General features: G+C 33.8%; 1 protein-coding gene across 3 annotated transcripts in view; it reads right to left on the bottom strand.

Annotated features, from left to right (window-relative positions):
• The window catches only part of CSMD3 (CUB and Sushi multiple domains 3), a gene marked incomplete at both ends in the record, with an annotated part of 1,162,760 nt that overhangs the window by 289,093 nt on the left and 850,281 nt on the right, over positions 1 to 23,386 (bottom strand). For all 3 annotated transcript variants that reach the window (XM_080909303.1, XM_080909302.1, XM_080909301.1), the window contains 3 exons: positions 289 to 415; positions 4,972 to 5,163; positions 15,059 to 15,215. In XM_080909303.1, the coding sequence (XP_080765429.1) occupies positions 289 to 415; positions 4,972 to 5,163; positions 15,059 to 15,215 (476 nt within the window). The remainder of the gene's footprint in view (positions 1 to 288; positions 416 to 4,971; positions 5,164 to 15,058; positions 15,216 to 23,386) is intronic.

Here is a 23,386-nt window from a genome sequence, read left to right on the forward strand (position 1 = left end):
TACTTATCAAAATGATGGATCAAACATCTTAATCCACTGAGAATTCAAAGAGCACAGATCAGCCAGAACATCCTCAACCTTGGTGCTGCTTTCTATCCACAGAATCTTCATGTACAAGTTGCAGACTTAATTGAGCAGCCTATGAATTGGCAATGTGTGTTAATGGTATTTTTGTTATTTTAAGTACATAAGGAACTGGTTTTCCCTTATGAAGGTGAGGCATATTGTACATTAGTGTTACTGATCGATATTTATGTAGCTGCTGATCAGGAAAGTCGTGTCATTTACCTTACTATGTTTCCCGGATCTACTTCAATCATCCACATACAGCGAAGATTGTTATCATATGGAAAGGGGTAGCCAGGGGACAAGATTCTTCCTGATGACTCTCCTTTGAAACGGCCGCCACATTCAGCTGGTGAAATACAGTAACATTTCAAGTCACAACGCCATCCCAAACTTTCTAAGACAATCTATAAATTTCTTGAGTTTCTATGTAGGTTCACAGCAAAAGAAAGATTTACCCCCAATCTTTCTTGAACGTAAATATTGAAATATGCTTTCTTAAAGATTTAGTTGAAGCAGCAATATGAGTATATTAAAATGATATACTTCCTCTTAGACATGCTGAGACTAGAAACCAACCATATTGGGGAATCAATAGAAGACACATTTAAAGTCTGCAAACTTGGCTTCAAAACATTTCAAGATGTTTTGTTAAATAATAATCATGTTACAAGGGAAGCAGATGGTAAGATGCTCTGTGGTAGAGAATGACGGGTGAATAATTCATCTACTATCCCATCGCTGAGAAAATCTCATTCCCCCAGGTGATCTGAATTCCATTGTCCTTTCATTCCACTTCAGACCACTTTAAACCACTCCCTGTTCTAATCTCCCGTAGCTTTTGGCATTTTCATTTGATTCTTTACTTCAGTGAAATGTGACATAGTTCTGCTCAAATGTGGCCTTCAATTTTTATAAAATGCATCGAATGGAAATATAAACATTGTCACAGAATCGAGTTAATTGTCTCTTTTTGGACAATCCTCCTCTGTTTTACAGTATTTGCCACTACTAGGATGTTAGGAGTAATTTTACTTTCATAAGGCAACAATTATGGGAGAATTTTTTATAATGAAGGAAAGAGTAAGTACACCAGGAACTGTTGGGAACTATACTGATCCAAATGGCTCAACTCCATATCAAGAAATTCCTATCCAGCGCATTTTATAGCTAAGGTTTCTAAAACTTAATATTTTTTCCTCTAAACTCAATAAATACAAAAGCATATTTATTTAAATACTGGGAGAAATTATATACATTTTCCATTCTTTGAATAGTTTCTTACAAAATTGAAATTGTTCATGTTAAGCGTCATTGATATCATTAGAAAAAGTGATCAAAATGAGAAAGCTTTTTTCCGCTGGTGACAGCAGCATATGAGAACATAAGCCTATGGTGTCCTTAAATACAGTTTCCTTAGCTCTAGATGTTACATTACAATATTGTGTTCATTACATTAATTAAGATGTCAACTAGGCTATGGCACTTAGTTATTTGGTGAAGTGGTCTATGTGTGAATGCATATAAAAATTATAAACATCTCTAACTGGTTTACTAGAATAACCAGCTTACCTTACTCTTCCAGATGGGTCTCACCCCATCTGTTGGAAGGTGTTAAGAGAAAAAAAATTTCCAGGACAAAATATATATATTGTCTCAAAACCAGGGTTTATTATCGGTACCTATTTGAAACCTATTGAATATTTCGCAGATTTTGGACTTGCTAACAGCTCATACACATTCCTAAAAATTAACAAACATCTCGACTGAAGGATAATGTGATTCTTCCATTTTTGACAGTTTTGCACCTGGGCCTTTGCATTCATAGAGCTGTAGAAATTATTTTGCCTCAACTTTACAATAGGCTATGTTTATACAAAAGAATAATGGTATTTAAAGAGGTATGTGACTGTCTTAGTTTGCTTTGGGTAAGGGATACACCAACCAATTTCCAAGGAAAGGCAGCGTTCAGAAGCCAAATGTATAATTCAGGGAAGTTAGAGCAGAAATGTAAGTGGGAACTGAGAGACAGGCCTGTATCAGGAAGAAACAAGGGATGCTGCCTGTGGATCTGTTCTTTATAGCTTGTCCGTTATTATTAACATTCATGCTGGGACAACTGGCTCAGACATGGTACGGCCTTCCATAGGCTGAGCCTCCTACTTCAACAACCCTGAAAATGCGTTTTCTCATACCTACAGGCCACTGTGTTAAAGGCAGATTTTCAGAAAAGTTTGTATTTTCTCCCAGGTAATTTTAGTCTGGGTCGAGTTTAGACAAACTAACCAGCCCCGTCATAATCATATTTATTTGTCTTTTTCTTTTCAAATAAAACATTTCATTATTTTAGTTGAACAACTTTATTTAAAAAAAAAACAAAGATAAATGTACAGATTTTAAGCATTTTTGCATAAAAGTATATGAATACATTTTTGTCAGTACTTGGTTTTTTGAAAGGTTTGATGGTGTGCATTAAAATTTTACTGGTTACAATGAGCATAAAGTACATGTAAAACAAGATGTAGCCTGGAATTAGTCAAAGTTTTCTTGGTGTGTAAAGATTAAGCATAATGGCTTTTCTTTTTTTTTTCTTGGACTTCATATAGTCTGTGAGTTGTTTCTGGGGTGTTTAAAGCTTTCTGGGGTTAGTATCTAATTATCAGCGACTGTATATTAAGTCTGTTCTTTTGTGACTGGGTTATCTCACTCAGGATGATATTCTCTATATACATTCATTTTCTTAGAATTTCATAAAGTCATTGTTTCTGATAGCTGAGTAGTACTCCATTGTGTAAATGTATCACAATCTTTGTACATTTCTTAAAAATGTACAACAACAAATGTAGAACAGCAAGTAGTTGTACATAATGTGCAATAATTATTGGACATTTCCTTTTTTCGTTTTGATTTATCACTGTGACAGGCATACATTACTTTAAAGATATCATTGATATTTTACTTATCTAGGTTAACTTTTTAGTCGTTTTTCTGTACACCATATTGCATCTCAAATTTAAATGCACTTCTCTGCATTTTGAATTCTTTTAAACATTTTCACTTTAGTCTTAAATGTGCTGTTGTGATATGACTTAAAACTTGGGTCCCTATTTTTATTTCTATTTTTTAAAAAGAGTTATTGACTTATTCTATATGAGTACACCGTAAATGCATTCAGGCACACCAGAAGAGGGCATCAAATCTTATTACAGATGGTTGTGAGCCACCATGTGGTTGCTGGGATTTGAACTCAGGTCCTCTGGAGAGCAGCCAGTGCTCTTAACTGCTGAGCCATCTCTCCAGCCCAGGGTCCATGTTCTTAAGACACAAGCTTCAAGTATAAAGATAAAGTATAAATGCAGTCATGGTTTTCAGAAGAACAACTATCTATAGCTATACATAACTTTTGATTTAATGTTTGATTTTATGCAACACATTTTAGAAAATAATTGCCTAGATAATATCAAAATATTTAAGCAGAATACCTGTGTGTTAGACCATAATATCTATTTGATCAATGGAAGAAAATAATGATTTTAGATGAGGTGATGGAGGTATTAGTCACCAGTGAGGAGCAAGAGAACAGAATCTCATCTTCTGTTGCCATGGTTATGCTGAGCATTAACTCACTATGTGTTCCTCTGTTTATAGTTCCTTAACGCGATCATCTGTCATTAAAGACTCATTGTTCCTGTGACATCATCAGATCACAGGCCTGGTTTAGAAATTAACGGAATCCGTTTGTTTTAAGCACAATTAATGTCTTTTGATCTCACACCAGTTATCTTTCCATTTGATTAAAATAATTTTAGTAGATGGTTTCAGGTTAGCTCAGTATACTCCAATAATATTTGAAGGTAATTTTATGGACAATATAGACATTGATATTTGTAATTGTTTACCCAAAATTCATATGCCATCTGACAGTAAAGGACTGTGATAATAACTGATTTATGGAAGACCTGTTTGTCTCATTGGGAATCAATGTTTTAATGAACTGCCAGGAGTTACAAAGGCATATCTAAAACATGGTAATTTCAACAGATTAAATATGCATAAAGTTTTGTGCATTTCAATGAAAGGCCAGAAAAGCTGTGTTTGAAAACACATTCATTTTTATTTGCATTGACAAGACACTGTGGTTCTGTCTCATCAGACTGCAGCCTGGACTGGCTTGGCTGCTCCTTACTGCAGTCCAGGGGTTGTTAGGCTGTTGCTTTCTTTTGTCATTCTGTTGTTGGAAATGGAACTTTATGATCTTCTGGAGGTAAAAGACCAACACAAATAAGAACAGTATCTGAATATTTGGGAACTCATCTTCCCACTCCCCTGTGCTAATTTGTTATCTGCTTTAAAATAGGGCTAAAGTGACATTAAGCCGAGAAGAAGTAAAAATGTAATGATCGCTGTAGCTTCCTTTCTGGGATATATTTGATTTTTGCTTTTCACTGGTCTTTTTGTACTGCAATCTATTTTCATGCTGTCATACTCAGGGAGCAGATATACTTTCAAATATTTCTTCCAAAATGGCTTCTATACATAAAAGATGCTTTTAAAGGTACTGACAATAATTATTTTGTTTCCATATTCATTTTGACTCAGAACTATGTACTGATCATTTTTAATCAAAACAAAGCTGGCCAATGAGATTCAATAAAATGCACATGATGGAAATGTATCATTCTTATCTTGTAATCAAAAGCACAAAGATGAAAATGTCACATAGGTCACACTGGTCAGATTAAGAAAGGGACTTACATGCTTCGCCATTCCTTCGGCTGAATTTAATCTCATTCATTTCTTTTGAGTTGTATGTGGAAGGAATTACATGAACATGGACAATTACGTAGATGTGTAGTAATATCATCCCTCAGACATACTGTGTAAGAATCTGAAAAAGCATCCTACCGATACAGGAAGGCAGAGGGTAGTCCCATGCCCTTCTCTCCCCGGTCATACACTTGAGGAGACTGCTTCCATGGAGAGTATAGCCTGGATTACATCCATAGATGATAGTGCTTCCCGCAAAATGACCTTGGTCACTGATCTTATATCCGAACTGTGGAATGCCTGGGTCTTCACAATGGGAAAGTTCAAAACCTGAGAGGGCAAGAGAAATTGTGAAAGAAAGTGTTTTGAAAGAGAATTTGAGATTAGATAAACTGCCTTTATTTATCCCTTCAAAAATGAGTACATTGTCTACTTGAATTGCTCCTATCACATTTAGCCTAATTAACATTTGATAACCACAGAAAGCTTTTTTCTTGAACTGTATTTTGGTTTATCAGTGATATATATATATATCACATATATATGTATATATATATCACATATATATGTATATATATATATATCACACACACACACACATATATATATATATATGTATATTACATATATATATACACACACAAGATCAAGCTATTTTTTATGCCTGGACTTTTTTGCTTCATGAATGAAATCTAGCCCCCTGGAATTACAAGCCAAAATAATGTTTTGCCAGAGCAACAGGAACATAACTCATATGTAGTCACTAATACAATAATAAAGTAGGTAGTAAAGAGAAATATGTTTATCGTTGCCTTGGCACAAAGTATCAGGATACTTGGAATCTGACAATTGATATAGGTTCATGACCGACCAGGGGTCTAATGTCTCCTAAAGGGTAAAAAATTGTCGTCTTCTCATAAGCCACAAAACAATATTGCACACTTGAGTATATATACAAACTTTAGTTTCTTAATATACTTCTTAATTTTGTAGGATTATTTTATTTTTTTTCTTTCTACAGTGCTTACACAGCACAAATCCAGCACATATCACATGTCAAATGATTCAGATGAATAATGATTTGGGAAAAATTTATCTATAGGAAAGTAAATTAAAGTCATACCAATTGCTCTAAAAAAATCGATTTGAGATAGAATAAAAACATTAAAGCTTCAAATATTCCCTCTTTTGATTAATTGGTGATAGCCCACCCCAGTTGTTTGAAAATGTTGGCATCTTCAAGGAGAACCATAAAAGAGGGCAGCTGTCACTGATTCCCATCAGTGCAAATACAATAAAATCCACCACATGTAGGCAAGCAAACAATATTGTAAACAGAAGACACCACAGTGGTAAAATCTAATTTTCATGGACACCCTACTTTGATCTGATCTGTACATTTAATAGGACATTTAAAATATCTCTAATCAAAAAGACACATTCATATTCTTCCTACAAGACTAGAGTCTTTTGTCTGGGACTTGATACCCAGCTCCTTTTGAGTTTTATCATATACTTCTTTTCAAATAAAAATGTAAATCAAGCTTTGTTTTCCAGATTTTTTATCAACCTATTTTTTACTTGATGTGAACATTCTATGACTATGATTAGGAATTGCTGGTGATGACATAAAATGAAGATGTTATTGCAAATGAAGATACTGTATAAAGCATTTTTTATGGAAGAGAATACACACAGGCAATTCTGGGTAAGCTACAGAGCACAACATAATTTAGCTCATTTTTGTAGACTCAGTGTTGGTCTTTCATAAATATTCAAATCTGTCTCTTCACTGAAAGCTCAGTTGATACTCATAATTAAATAAAGACTTGAATGAAGCCTCAAGCATGTGACCAATATTCACTGTAACTAGTAGAATTTAATAGTGTAATGAAATAAAAATTTATAGAGCAGAAATGAACTAAAAATGGACATTGTCTATTTGCTCCAGAATTTCTGTATTGGTTCAGCTGAGAGCTTATCTTATCAAGGAAGAGCTTTCTTTATTTCTGATTTACTTTAAGGTGTCTTTAAAATCCATGAAATTGAATAAATATTCCCTAATAAATTGTGTTAACACTATTGTATTTTTACTCTGTACTTAATTTTCTTTAGGTCAACATTTATACCAATGCATTATTAACATATTCTTATTAATAGAAACAGTATAAAATAAATAAACAAACGCTATTTCTTGTTTTATCCTTCCTAACCTTGTTGTTGTTTAATTTGGTATTTTTCTTCTGAAACCTTAAATATGTTAATCAGGTTCTTTTTAAATATATGTTTCTATAAATCAATATATGTATGGAATATAGCACAATTTCATGTATTTATGTGTGTCAAACATAATAAAGCCATCTCTAAAGAGCTTTGTGAGATTTTATTGTCTTGCATTGGTCTTTACTTTCTGATTTGTTCTCTTTTGCCCTTTATAGTTGTAAGGAAATGGGCCATGTGCACTAGCATTAGAATGACTGTGAAGTGTTACATGAAGGTCAACAGTATCCAAAAACTGTGTCACTGAGAAGTGAACGCTCTCCTGCACAAAGGCCACAGAAGTGGTGTAACTGAGTTCTATATACACATGGAATTGAATGGATTATTTATAAACACGTATTCATTTTAGTCTACAACCCTCCTTGTTAAAATGCCCCTGAACAGGGCACTCTAGAGAAAAACAAGTCTACCTAGGCCTCAGCAACAGCTTTACAATGTTGTAGTTTCTGTAACATTTTATCTCTCCAGTTGTCTGAGTGTATTATCTAGGATCTTTAAGAAACTCCCCATTCTTCTACTGCAGTTGAAGCTATGAACACAACATGACCTTGAATAATAACTATGAAATTGCTACACAAAAGGGTCTATTGTCTCCCCACCCCAGTTGATAAAGTAGAGTAACTAAATGTATATTGAAACTATAAATCTCAGAAAAAGGAAAAAAATGAAACTAATCCTTATTTTTTTTTTTTTAATTTTAGAGGCACACACAGATAGAAAGAGAGAAGGGAGAGGGAAGGAGGGAGGGAGGGAGGAAGCGAAGAGAAGAGAGAGAGAGAAAGAGAGAGAGAGAGAGAGACAGAGACAGAGACAGAGACAGAGAGACAGAGAGAGAGACAGAGAGATACACAAGGAGACAGAACATGAACTTGGTGGGGTAAGCAGGGATGGAAGGTCTGGGAGGAGTCAGATGAGGCCAAATAATGTGTTCAAAGTATAGTGTATGCTTCCTGAGGCCTTGTTTTCATGGTATGAAATTATGGCATAATACAAGTTTCCAAAAGACAGTAGCAAACAGCAGTCTCACCCAGCTATGATGCCTGTCATCTAGAACAACGGCCAGCATAGCATGATAACCCTAATGGTGAAGTCGTGGCCAGCATACTCTGGTGGAAAGTATAGGCTGTCTAATCAGATTTAAGATTAGAGGTAAACCATGCCTGCTACAGAAATCCATCAGCTACCATGGGCTTGAGAGGATGGAGGAGAACTCATAACTACTACTTTACAAAACAAGGGATATCTCCAAATATACACTAAATATTTGTCTTTATAAATAACAGATATCTTACTTCTCATTTTACTCCTCATTGAGAATATTATAAGAGAAACCACAGCCAAAACAAATGTAGAGTTCTGGAGCCTAATTGCACTCGATATGTGTACGAAAATCTCCCCCACCTTAGGCTCCAAGGCCATGTTGAACCAGATGAAAAGATTGCAAGAACCAGTGATTGAAGGTATTTGTTTTGAGACCACATGTCTTAATAACGTCAGAAACAACACCTATGTAGTCCCATCAAAATTACAGGCTAAAGTAAGCTAAATACAGATGACAAACATTTTCAACATAGGACAGGTATCGACTTTTCACAAGGAACTACAGAGAGTGAGGAATGGTGAGAATGGGAGAAACCATCTTCCTCAAAGTGTACGATGCTCAAATGGTCATCATTATGGTAAACACACCGAGTGGGTTTTACTCAGGAATGTCTGTGAGGGTGCATATATTTATGCGGGTAACTAGTTAATGAAAATAAAGGCCATGAATTTAAAATTAATCATGGAAGAGTTTACAAGCATATGAGAGGATCTAGAGGGAAAAAACAGAACTGATAAATATTTCAGAAAAAAATATAAAAAATAAGTGTGAAAAATTTTTAAATAAAAATTAAATATTTAATAATTGGTTATAATTGCTACTCAGACTATTCTGAAAATAGGATTGTTTTAGAATTCTTTAATGTATTTATTTACTTCTGCAAATGTAAATCTTAAAATTTTATTATTAATTTAAATTTTAATTTTTATGGTATAAGGGATACATCCTTACGTGTGTGTGTGTGTGTGTGTGTGTGTGTGTGTGTGTAAAACAATCACTTTATTGCTGAGATACTAATCCACTTATAAGATAGTTTATATAATATGAGAAGACTGAGGTTTTCTTCCTAATTAATCAAAAGGAAACACTTCAAATTCATGTACATGAGCTGTGATGATTTTATTATAGATGGGATAAAGAGTAGGAAGGAGATAAGGATAAGGAAAGAATTTTGAAAAATAATATTAAATTCCATTTTAGTATTATGTAATCTAATAAAAACATACATATCTATCACTAATTAAGCTGTATAAGTCATCAGACTATGTCTACATATTGGGCAGGACACCATCAATAAGTTTTCTCTTACAACTCAAATCTCTTGAAGTTCAGTTTTTAAACAAAAGCCAGAGAAATTATAAAATTATCACCCTGTATCCCTTCATTTTTCATTTTCCTTTACTTTTAGTTTTTTTTTAATGATGATTTAAATTCTACCTAGGAAGTTTCTATGTAAAAATTAGTCACCGACACAATTTTCTAAATTTTATCTGTCAGGCAGGTTAATAGAATGCCCTGCTAAAGATGTTATGTATTTCACAGAACATGAAGATGTGCCTCGTTTTCCTACACTATTATTCAGCATTGACTGTTAATTTTGTTAAACCACCAGAATTTCAGCTATTTCATTAAACTTCATACTTGATATATTCTGCAAACTTCCAAAAAGCTCTACTGTGTTTTGACAAAATCCTTTCCTACCTTATTTTTCAACTGAAAGTTTCTGATACACTTGAATTTTACTATATGAAAATTACTATTAACGTTTACTACTTTGTTTCTTTTAAGGCTTTTTTTAAATATAATTTGGGATTAAGCACTAGCATATTTCCTTGGCTTGATTTCTTAATTTTATTTTTCTCTATCTTCTCTGTGATACTGTTTTTTGCCTATGGTTTTTGTTTGCTCGTTATTAAATTGATGGCTGGAAAGTACTTTTTCATGGAGTGTATTTTTTTTTTTTTTTTTTTTTTGGTTTGGTTTTTACACACCCATTACTTATTTTAATATATCTCATTTTAGTTTATGAAATTTTTTGCCTCTATAAATCTTCATGGTTGTTGTTGGATTTTAACTGCAGTTAATACCTAGTCAAGAAAATTTAGTAGCTGATATTCAACCAATAGTTTTGAAGAGTTTATAAGTGTGAAGAATGCATGAGGTGGAAGATAATCCCCACTTCTCTGCAAACTGGAAGTTCAGAATATTTGAAATAGACAGCCACCGGCCAGCAGCACATTTTGGTTTCTAGCTGCCCTTGGGATAATAAGCTCAATGATTCCATTAACTCAGTTATTCAAGGTCTGCCTCTTACTGGTCTTTGCCAGCAAGAAAACCTAGCGAATGTGGTTTCTAGATTTCACTTTGAATTGCTAAAAGGTGCTTGGAAGAGGGAAGGTGCAATTGACATGGCAAATTTCTGCTACACCACCTTCTCTTAATTTTCTCTTTTTATGTCCTAGAAACACAGCTGTTCTTTAGTTGAATATTCTTTTAAACTATTTAAAATTTGAAAATTCACTGGGAGGACTGAAAAATATCAGAAATAACATTTAAACAATGTACGGTGTACCAGGTACTCAAATGAAAGAGTACAAAATTTTGATGATATGAAGTCATCAAAATAATAATGACTTTTTTATTCTAGCAAAAAATACTGTATTCAATGTGTTTTATGTGAGCTACAAAATCAAGAGATATTTCTTTAATATCTCTCTTAGGGGGCTTTGAACTATATAATGCATCAATAGTCATACTTATTTCATTGTTTGCTTCATTTTAATATTTAACTAGTGAAGGAAGTGTGTGATATGTCTGATCAGTGGTTTTGAGGACATGTAACCATATGGAACATGTAACCATCCTCTCTCTGTCATGCAATTGTCTACTAACATTTGCACTAAGTAAATTAGTCACTAAGAATAAAGTGCAAGTTGGTGGGACATCTGATTATTTTTCATCGTTTGCATAGACAAGAACATGTTGGTAACCAAATTACAGAACCTAAATAGAATAATTGGCAGAGCATTCATAGAGCTAGTATACAAGAGGAGGCATTAAACATTAGATCTTGCCTGACTAATGAGAACCTGTCACTGGGAATGGCTTTGTTCTCTGAGCATTATTGAATCATTGCAGATAACAAACTAGAGGTAAGTGAGTCCAAATGCATTCGAAGTTTTCTCTTGAAAGTATAAACATCTGTATAGCAGGATTTTTAGTAAGTAAAGTGAGGAGAGGAAATAGCAAGAAATCATTTAACCCAATAGTATCACCTATGGCATGTATACTGGCCATCTACCAAGTCAGTTTTCGACAAGCTGTAGCCCACCCAAATGCCACAAACAATTATCAAAAACATTTGGGTTTTTTTTTTTTAATGAATAAAAATGACTACAAATGTACGAGCTGAAAAGATTGGTTAATGAAACATACTTTGACTATTGAAAAATCCGTAAGGCATGAATGACACTAGAACCAAGTTAATTCCTGGAATTAAAATCATTTGGAAAATAAGACGAAACTCAAGTCCTGTGCAGGTAGAACAGGAGAGAAGCCCTAAGGGCCAGAAGAATGAATGTAAATCTGCAACCTTAGGGGTTGGGGTAGGGAAACCCTCTAGAAAGTAATAAAGACCTGGCAGGTAAGAGACAGGACTCAAAGGGGGAGGCATTAGACAAAATGCCAAACAGTAGGGAGAGGAAACTCTTAGAGCCCACCTCCAGTAGAAAATCAGGGCATCAAGTGGAGGGATAGGGTTGCCATCTCAAAGTCAGACTCTGACCCAGGATTGTTCTTGTCTAAAAGCTGAATGGATAAAAATGGAGAAGAGATTGAGGGAAAGGAGGTCCAGTGACTGGTCCAAGTTGGATCCATCTCAAGGGGAGGCTCCAAGGCCTGACACTAGTACTGATGCTATTGTGTGCTTACAGACAAGAGAGTTCAGTATGGCTGTCCTCTGAGGGTCCCAACAAACAGCTTACTGAGACAGATTCAGATAATTACACCTAAGCAATGGGCTGAAGCCAAGGAACCAAATGGTTGAACGAGAGAAAGACTGGAAAAAGTTGAGGTGCAGGGCCACCCCACAGGAAGATTGGCAGTGTCAGCAAACCTGGATCCCTGAGATCTCTCAGACACAGAGCCACCAACCAGGTAGCACACACACACTTGCGAGTAAGAGGCCACTGACACCTACGCTGCAGAGGGACTGCCTGGTCCAGCCTCAGTGAGAGAACATGCGGCTAACCCTTGAGAGACTTGATGTCCCTGGGAGTTGGGAAGCCTGGCAGGGTGGGGTGGGTGGATATACTATTAGAGACAGGGGCCAAGGCGAGGAGGATGGGATTGAGGTGGGATGAGGAATTGTCACGGGGTGGACTGGAAGAGGAATAATGACTGGACTGTAAAAAAAGATTAATGATTATTACAAAAAAGACTATAAACATATAAACAAACAGAACAAAACCAAAGATGAACACAAGTTCTCAAACACAAAATGACTGTTGTAGTGAGAAGTTCACAAGCGTCCTTTCTAATCTCCTCTTTAAGCTTTTGAAGGAAATGTGACATCCCCTGAACCATATCTGCACACATTGTTGCAAATTCAACTATGTCTTCCTAGATTTTTTTCTCAGAGATAATGTTAAAAACTGAACTGTTTTGTCTAAAGTGCCTTAAAGTGTGCCTTCTTACTATTCAATCTTCAGTTAGGAGAAGTTTTAGATTTCTACAGAAGAGTACCTAGTAGCCATTAAGTCAAAGGGAATGAGAAAGAACATGGTATATGAGGGCCTCAGATTCTAGAAGCAGGAGAATTGGGACAGTGGTTGAATTTCCTAGTGCCAACTGTAGCTGCACCAGGCCTCACTCACGGATACTCTCGCTCAGCCATCAAAGTTAACTTAACAGAAAACCTTACTGGTGATAGAGAATGACTCCTAAACAAATCAGTCATCCTAGATAGCTCTGTGGGGTATAGACTGGACAGATTTAATCATGCAATGGTAACTTCTTTCAAATACCTCAGGTATAATGTGTGTGTGTGTGTGTGTGTGTGTGTGTGTGTATGTGTGGTGTGTGTGTGTTGTGTGTGTGTGTACATGTGCATATGATACATAGGTATATATGTATAAATAATTTATTATTGGTCTAAATCAGTTAGACAGTCTCCCTGCCATCTTAATGTACCAATAATAATAAGTATGACAAAAATCTTTTATTCTAGGTACTTTTTGGAGTCCCAGAACGTTATGATTCCATTAATAATATAAACATTAACTTAATATCTTTGAATTTAATTTTTAATAATAAATCTTTGATGGTTGTACATAATATTATGTAATTATGTTTTAAAAATCTATTCTTTACTAAAAAAGTTCAATTTTGATTCCAGAAATAATACAAATATATCAAGACTCGGTGAGGTTAACTCAGTTATGTCTGTATATATTACAAATACATAAATTACTACTTCTAATAAAAGCATCGATAGTGATTTCTTTGAGAGTAAAAATAATAGTGTGATGAAATTGCTATGTTAGAATAACCTGGAGTTTGTTGTCTGTCTTGAGTCATCTTAAAATTTTGCTCTACTATGCATATAATTTTTTATTTCTATTTCCTTTCTAGAACTATCTTATATCATTTCTTTCTATAAATCTATGATATTTATCTTTACTAAGACCTTGTTTACAAAGCCTCATTGGAGCCTTGCTAGTGAAAGGACCTTCTACTATTTTGATTATCTCAGCACGAATACTAGGATTCTATATGCTTTACATTTTAGAAACACCTTTGAATAATTATAATGAAAACACACCAAACTTTGGAGTGTGAGGCTGGCTTTCAACTAGATATAAAGATTTAAGTCCCCAAGCAAGGTAATATATATTTAAAGTCTTTTCTTATATATTTAAAGTCTTTAAGCACATCTTCTTTAATTCACAAATTGATTAATGCTCCTAGACATTTTAATGGATTTATTTACTTTCATTTTATCCGTACTGATATTTATCTGTATCATTATCATTATTGTTATGTGCACATGATGCTGTGTTGCAGTGCTTCTGAAATCAGAGGCAGGCATGAGTTCTCCCGGAACAGCAGTTACAGATGGTTGTTAACTAGAATGGGTGTTGGGAATCCAATCCACATCCTCTTACACTGCTGATCCATCTCTGCTGCCTCACTACTAAACTCTATATTTTTACATTTAATATATACCTTGTTTGAAACTTATCCAGGTATCAAATGTCTTATTAAATCAGTATTCAGCCTACATCTTAATTTTCCATGTAGAAGTAAAAAGATGTAATTTTCAGCTAAAATATACAATGACATGTTGAGGAGAATTGTCCTCCTGGACTTCTATGCATAATTTATTTGCAGAAAAGTTTAAAGATGAAGCAATTGGATAAATCTTACAATAGTTACATATTTTTAAGGAATTAAAGTATTTGGTATCTCTGGCAGAGAGAGATAGGGTAAGCATCAGTAGGGAAATGTTTAAAATGTATCTTGAAGTTCAAAAGTTCAATTGATGCTCAGGAGTTTAGAGCATGTCCTAAAATGTGTTTGGGTGTTTTGGGGGTACTGAGCATAAACGAATAAACACTGAATTTGAAGTGAAAAATACCAGCTGAAAAAGAAGCTATGTAAGCTATACATGATATAAATCCAGATAATGAAGATATCAATAGAGAATTGAAATGAAAACTTTCATAATAAGACTATTGCTTAGCTTCATATAGAAATACAGAACCACAGGAATTGTGAACTCTAGAACCATGAACTAGGAATAAAAATATTAGTCAACAAATTCTATTTCTTAAAAGTACTTACTTGTGTAGACAAGTTGAAAGCCTTCATCTGTCCCTTCAGAGTCAGAATTAAACTCTAGCCAGAGCTGGTTTGACGTGCTGCTTAGTGTCAGTCCTCGCATAGATGCACCCGTAAAAGCCCCCAGGAGGTGTGTTGTTTTATCTTTTCCATCATAAATCTGCAAAATATATTTATAATTAAAATATGTGAGGTTAAATAGACAGTCATAAAGTAGTATGTATGTATGTATGCATGCATGCATCTATGTACCTATATCTACAAAGAGCAGCAACTATTCTCATTCCTCAGGGATATTGCTGAAGAATAAGGATATAAATGTGTTTCACAAACAAGAAAGGAAGACTACCCATGAATCATTCTTAAGTTCAAATAAGTAGAACATTAATATTTTAGTTTCTAAAGATATACATACATACATACATAAACTACGGAGTAACTTTTTTTGCTAAGGGTTCAATATTTTTATGACATAATTTAAGATTAAAACATCCTTCAATTCAAGTAACCTATAAACAAAGAGATATCAGAATTACAAGAGAATTCACACCAGAGAATCTAAAAGCAAGAAGATCCTAGGCAGATATCATACATACCCTAAGAGAATACAAATGCCAGCCCAAGCTCCTATGCCCAGAAAACTCTCAAATACCATAGATTGAGAAACAAAGATTTACAAAAACAAATTTACATCATATCTTTCCACAAATCAAGTGCTACAAAGGATAATAGATGGAGAACTCCAACACAAGGAGGGAAACTACACCTTAGAAAAAGCAAAAAAGTAATCTTTCAACAAAGCCATAAGAAGATATCCACACAAATATAATTCTACCTCTAACAACAAAAATAACAGGAAGCAACAATCACTTTTCCTTAATATGTCTTAACATCAATAGAAATAATTCTGCAATATTAAGACATAGACAGACAGGCTGGATATGCAAACAGGACCCAGCATTTTATGGCATAGAATAAACACACCTTAGTGACAAGGACAGACATTACTTCAGAGTAAAAGGCTAGAGATAAAATTTCCAAGCAAATGGTCCCAGTAAACCAGGTGAAGTAGCCATTCAAATATCAAATAAAAGCGACTTTCAACAAAAAGTTATCAAAAAAGATAAGGAAGGAAACTTCATAGTCATCAGAGGAAAAAATCTACCAAGATGAACTCTAAATTCTGCACATCTATTCTTCAAATGCAAGGGCACCCACATTCATAAAAGAAACTTTAACAAAGAAATAGCATCACACAAAATAATGATGGGAAGCTTCAACTCTCCACTCTCAACAATGGGCAGATCATGGGCACAGAAACTGAACAGAGACACAGTGAAACTAGCATAATTTATGAACTAAATGAATTTAACAGACATTTATAGAACATTTCAGCCTCACACAAAAAATACACCTTCTTCTCATCACCTCACAGTACCTTCTTCAAAATTGACCCTATAATTGGTCACAAAACTCACCTCAATAAAACTGGAAAATCTGAAAGAAATGGACAGTTTTCTCGATAGATACCAGGTACCAAAGTTAAATCAGGATCAGATAAACCATCTAAATATTCCTGTAACTCCCAAAGAAATAGAAGCAGTCATCAAGTCTCCCAACAAAAACAAAACAAAACAAAAACATCCCAGGATCAGATGAGTTTAGTGAATAATTCTATCAGACCTTCAAAGAAGATGTAACTCCAATATTCTTCAAAAAAATTCCACACAATAGAAACATAAGGAGCAGAACATAATTTGTATTATGGATCCACTATTATGTTTATACCTGAGCCACAAAGAACCAACAAAGAAGGAGAACTTCAGACCATTTGTGAATATCAATGCAAAAATACTCAATAAAATTCTTATAAATTAAATCCATGAACACATCAAAATTATCATCATCATAATCAGGTAGACTTTATCCCAGGATGCAGGGAAGTTTCAATATATAAAAATCTATAGACATAATCCACTATAAAAAAAAAAAAAAACTCCTCATGATTATCGTCTTAGATGTCAAAAAAGACTGTGACAAAATTCAACAACCCTTCATTGTAAAAGGCTTGGAATGATCAGGAATTTATGTCTCATACTTAAACAAAGTAAAAGCATTATACAATATACCAGTAGCCAATATCAAACTTAATGGAGAGAAACTTAAAACAATCCCACTAAACTCACAGTCTAGACAATGCTGTCCACTCTCTCTCAACCTATTCAACATATTATTCAAAGTCTTGGCCAGAGAAATTAGACAACAAAAGGAATTGAAAAGGATACAACTTGGGAAGAAAGAAGTCAAACTATCACTATTTGCAGATAATTTCTTAGTATACTTAAGTGACCCCAAAAATTCCACTGGAGAAATCTTACACTGATAAACAACTTTAGAAACGTTACTGGATATAAAATAAACTCAAGCAAATCAGTAGCTTCTTTCTACTCAAAAGAGAAACAGATTGAGAAAGAAATTAGGGAAGTGACACCCTTCACAATAGCCACAAATAATATAAAATTCCTTGGTATGAATTTTACTTTCCAAGCAAGTAAAAGATCTACATGACATGAACTTCAAGTCTCTATAAAAGGAAATCAAAGATTTCAGAAGGAGTGAAGATTTCCCATGCTTGTGGATTGGCGGGATTAATGTAGTAAAAATGGTCATCCCATCACTGAAAGCAATGCACAGATTCAATATAATTCCATCACAATTTCAACTCAATACTTTTTAGAGTTAGAAAGAGCAATTTGCAAATTCATGTGAAATAACAAAAAACCCAGGAGAGCAACACTGTTGTCAAAAATAAAAGAACTTCTGTGGGACTCAACATTCCTCACCTCAAGCTGTCTTAGAGAGCAATAGTGAAACAAAACAAACAAACAAACAAAAAATGAATGGCATCGGTACAGATACAGGGAAATAGATCAAATATAAGAAAAGCCTGCATCCTCTTAAAGAGGCCACCTTAGTGTGATGTAAAATAGGCTTGCTTTTCTACCATTCTCTACCCAGGCCCCTCAAGAGAAAGCCTTGGTAGTCTGGTCTCCAGTAAACCTATCAGCCCATAAAGGAGTGAGGTTGGTCGTTTCACTGTACCCTTGCTTACAATACTTGTCTATCTACACAGTTAAGATTATCTCCAATTCTTATATGTTTTCTGGGGATGCGCATTTCTTATATTTCGGTTGTCTATGTTTTCACTCAACCTAAATTGTCTAATTTTTTATATTGCCCTAAATCTCTATCATTTTCTCATATAGGACTTGAGGATGATTCTTTCTTTTCATCTTCAAATGGCAGTTTGGCTACTAAGAGGTTGTGTGCACAGACTAGAGTCTTTTCTTAGCTTTTTTTTGATATTGTAAATTTTGAAATTGAGTTTTTTGAGAGAGTGGGTCCACCAGTTATTCTCTGAAGATTCTTCAAAAACTGGGAGATTTCTTCAAATTTAAAGTTTCAATTTAAATGTATTCCTACAAATTTAAACATGTTGCACATGTTAACTAAAGCTTGGATTTTATTCAGCTAATGAATTTACTGAAGAATGAATTCATTTATTTATAGCACTTGACGTTATCTGCTGGTCAGAAAATCACAGATATCTGCCTGTCCTCTGCTCCTAAGAGCTGGAATAAGCATGCACCACCCACTCAGGTTATGATATTAAATTTCTTTGCTGGCAACCTGGGCATAAATGCGATTTTATTTTTAAAGAGGCAGATGTTCGTTACCATTATATACAAATGTAGCCCTTTGAAAATTTCAAGATACATAACAGATTCTGTTCTAACCACATTAACCTAAGCATTCTTTGCATAGAAGTGATGACTTCTGCTGTAGGAAGGGCCTTTCTGCTCTCTGCACTCTGACTTATGCACTCCTCAGTCCTTTACAGCTTATTTACAATTTAAATTTCCATGAAAGTAAGAGAGAGAGAAAATGAGGAAGAAGTTATCTAAAATTCAAGCTAGCAGTGTTGATGAATACTAATAAGTAACAGTTGTCTCCATTTCTTATAATGCTTTTATATCAGTACAAATACATACTATATTTTAGGTATCTGGTATTATATAGAGGTCAGTGTAGATAGATTTCTTGAAATGATCAGGGTATAACTTGTTTCCAGTCATACAAATAACTTTGCATTTTATTTATCAGCAAGAGTTTATCTGTCTTCAGTAAAACATCAACAAAGGAACAAACAACAAGCTAAGATACTGTCTGAAATACATTTTGTTTGGTTAATGGATCTTATAAAAATCACCTTTTAGTTTTTTATGGACACTGGTCAAGAGCAGTAACTGATTACTAAAGAAATAATGCTTACTGTAAAATATAACTGGGTTTTCAATGATCAGTATTTTCAGAGTCTCCTTCTGAATGTATTACTTTAATTATGCGATGTACTATATAGTTATACATGCTATGTTTACAGCCACACATTCAGAGCCAAGTCATCTTGCTCAGAGGTCCTGCAAATCTTATTTGTGGAAATACTGTCAAGGTAGTCACAAATATTTTCCTTTAACACTCCTACTTCTATTAAAATCTTAATTTAGCTGATATATTTGATATTACTATAAATATTTATTTCTTAGATTAAACTTACTCTGTGATCATGTGTAAGGACTCTCAAATAAAGGAAAAGGAAAGGTGACAATTGGACTTGTGTGGTGGGGATAACAGGATCAGAAATTTAAGGGCAGCTTCTATGATTTCAGAGTTCAAAGCTGTGCTTGGCTAGATAGATGACCCAGCCTGTTCTGGCCTTTAGGGAATTGAGCTGATGTGGAACACAGAGTTGGACAAAGGCTAAAGGCTGAATGATCCCTAGCCTTATACTCTTACAATTTTTGCATTATTAAATGCTAATTTGTCTTCTTTTTAACTCTCTCTGTTTTATTAACTCCTGGAAATGTAACTTTCTTACTGTTTTGTGTGAAGATTAATAAGCTCTGGAAACTTAACTCTTACTATTCTGTGCTTAAATAAGCTCTGGGAACCTAATGGTTTATACTTTAAAATGTATTAGTCTTTTATTCTGTAACTTTCTTATTACTTGTGTTTAAGTAAGTGCTGATTTATGGAGATTAACATATCCTGTTTACCACAGAAAAATTAAGTAAAGGAGTTATTGCTATTACTCCTTATTCTGATGAGTCACCCAAGAGTTCCTTGTTGGCCAATGGAAGAGGCTCATTAACTCTTTTGGAATCAGAAAAAAAGAAGTGTGAGAATTCACTCACACTGATGACACATCCACCAGGTGAAACAGAAATATCTACACCATCTTTCTTTGTTTGCTTTCAGTTTTTTATAGCTTTCAGACAAAAATCTCTGTATAATAAAGAATTACTTCACATATAAAATGTTCCATAGAATGAAAGTTTTCAGAAGGATGTCAAAAACAAGTTCAAAGGGTGAAAGCATGATTTAATTTTGTAAGCTCATCATAAGTTCAAACCAACAGTTTTGACATGGCCTTAGTTTATTATATTTCACAGATGTGGCTTCATCCTTGGATCTAAACTATAATGAATGTTTTTTTTTTATTCACAAATTTGCCCCAAGCCTATTTCTCTTTTTAGAGTAATTGTTGGAGTTCATGGTAATCCTTATTATGAAGTCTTTACTTATTATTTATAAAGAATGGGCACATATTATTCTAGATTCTAACACTTCACTTATTTCTAGCAAAACTAAAATCAACTCATCAAAAATTCTTTATAAGATTATTTGAATCAAAGCATTAATATTATAAAATTATTAGTTCATATGAACAGCATTAGTTCATGAAAGTTCATCTTTAAAAATGTTATTTTCGATAAGTCCTGTTAATGCCTAGGAATTCTTAGGGTATTATAGTGACAGAAAAATCATATTTGTGGCATGAAGCAATGCTGAGACGAAGTCTCTTGGGAACTGACCCCTGAGAGATGAACTATCAAAAACCATGCAAAAATGATAGACTACTTCCAGGAAGGTCACTTGCTAGCCTTAGTCTTTCTTATATGATACATTGTTATTTTATTAAAAGTTAGAAGAATATTGCCTATTTCTTGCTACATATATAATATGTATGTATTATATTTATTATAAATGTAATATAAAAGTTTTCTCAAAAATTTCTCTATTTCAATCAAGAAATGCATCTTCCATTTAGAATATATATTTTAAGGTATTTTTCAAAACATATTTTATAATATGATATTTAATAAATAAGGAAGAAAAGAAAAAATTAGGGGTAAAAATACCTTAGTTTTAGTTCATTATACTTAATAGTCATAAAACCTCCAAGCCTACTCTTGTATTTAGAAACATAGAACCAGAAAGTAGAAAGAAAATGGAGTTAAAATGTCATGGAGTTATTCTTGATATTCCAGGTCTGAAATTTTCTAGTATTATTATACTCATTAAATTAAAGTAAAAAGGAATTACTGGATTAGAAAGATTTGGGTTTTTAAAAAAAGCATTATAGTAATCAGGTAATGATGTGGATCTTGCTAATAAAAGTGTTCAAATATAGTAATATGTAGTTCTATGAAAGTATAAGAACAAAAACAAGGCAATCCTGTGCTACCAAAGACAAACTGATGATAAATTAAGCATAATTAAGATAACTTCTATACTTACAACTAAGAAACGAACCAAAGCAAATGTTCCTTTCAGTCAAATGAAAGCTATGTTAAAAAGGATGGTTAAATTACATCTGAACAGAAAGAACCGGCATTTCTTTCAGACTGTTACCCTTTGTTTCCCTATTTTAAATACAATAAAATCTTTATGTGTGTATTTTATTTAATATGTCTATTCATAAAAAGTAGCCTAGCTTCTCTTACATTGTTTCAAGAAACAGTATCTAATAAATTTAAGTTTATGAAATTCACTGTCCAGCTTTCATTTGCTTTAAAATATCCAGTTCATTTGCTTATATGACACAAGAAATAACTAGAATCTTAATCTCATTTTGTCTTAATATTCGATTTAATCAGCGCCTGAAATCAGTCGATGTATGCAAAACCCCTTCATAAAACAGGTCAAGCTTCCTTATGACAGTCTGCTCAATATCTCTTAAAACTCTTTCTGTGAGTCACCAGATGATTTTAGTATTTGGAGACCTCTGCTTTCATTTTTAAGAATTATAAAACTATTTTTAAAAAAATTTATCTGCTTTCATGTGCACCATTGTACGCTTGGTGTCCATAGAGGTCAGAAGAGGGTATCTGTAACTCAAACTAGATTCAAAGGTTGTTGTGAGTGTTGCATCTTAGGAAAAAACAACAAATGCATTTAACCACAGCATGATCTCTTCAGCCTATGTTTTTAAGGATATAGGAGGTTAGGTTTTATATGAATCAAAGAATCAAAAAGAATAAAAGACAGAAGGTCAGGCAAGTACCCTTCAATCTCCATTTGAAACTCCAAATGTCTTCTTTTGCTCAAACTATGATCATTTTTGTTATGGGGCAATTTGAAAATTTAAACCTGTTCTTCAAATATGGTGACCTAGTTGTCATAGTTTAAAGGCAAAAGGAGAAATAATTTTCCAGTGGTCATCATGAAAATTATCTATCCTAAGTCTAATGTTTTATTTTCAAAGATACTATAAAACTGAGTAGGGGTACAATTTTGCTGAAATTCGGTTATTTACGTGAGTGATGTGAAGTATTATACTTCAGTAAGAAAACTGGAGCACAGGAAAGTTTGTTGTTTAACAGTTCTGATGATAGAATGGGTTAAAGTTTCAGTGGATCCTTAATGATCTATTACTAGTTACAGGTTACTTCATGTTCCAACCAACACAGAGTGCAAGGTTCTATGACATTCATGAGATCCTGTGTGGTGACATTACCTGGCATTTGGAGTGCTTCTGAATGAACACATAGTAAAAGATTATTAGTCAATAGCTTGAAAAATTGACAGTTATGTGTGATGAAAAAAAGAGGTCACTTATGCCTTCCAAAATGTTATATAATCAGCTTTCAATTTGGGGATTGTGTCCAAGTATACTCAATTATAAGTTTTTTAAAAGTAGTTGTTATTTCCAAAAGTGTGACAAACTTTTCTGGAAAGGGTTAGATAAATATTTAAGTCCTTTTGAGCCCCTAGTGTCCTTTGGACCTCTTGCTTAGTCTTGTTCTGGAATCAAAAAAAGAAGATAATATGTAAATGAGTGAATATGGCTTTCTTCCAACTATATTTTATTTACAAAACCAGATGCCAGCTACAATTATGAGACATGCTTGTATTCCCAGCTATTCAGGGGTCTGAGGCAAGTAGATCACTTGAGCTCAAGAGTTCAAAGGCCACTCTAGACAAACCTAA

This window comes from Micromys minutus (genome assembly GCF_963924665.1).
Source record: "Micromys minutus genome assembly, chromosome: 33".
Lineage (NCBI taxonomy): Eukaryota > Metazoa > Chordata > Mammalia > Rodentia > Muridae > Micromys > Micromys minutus.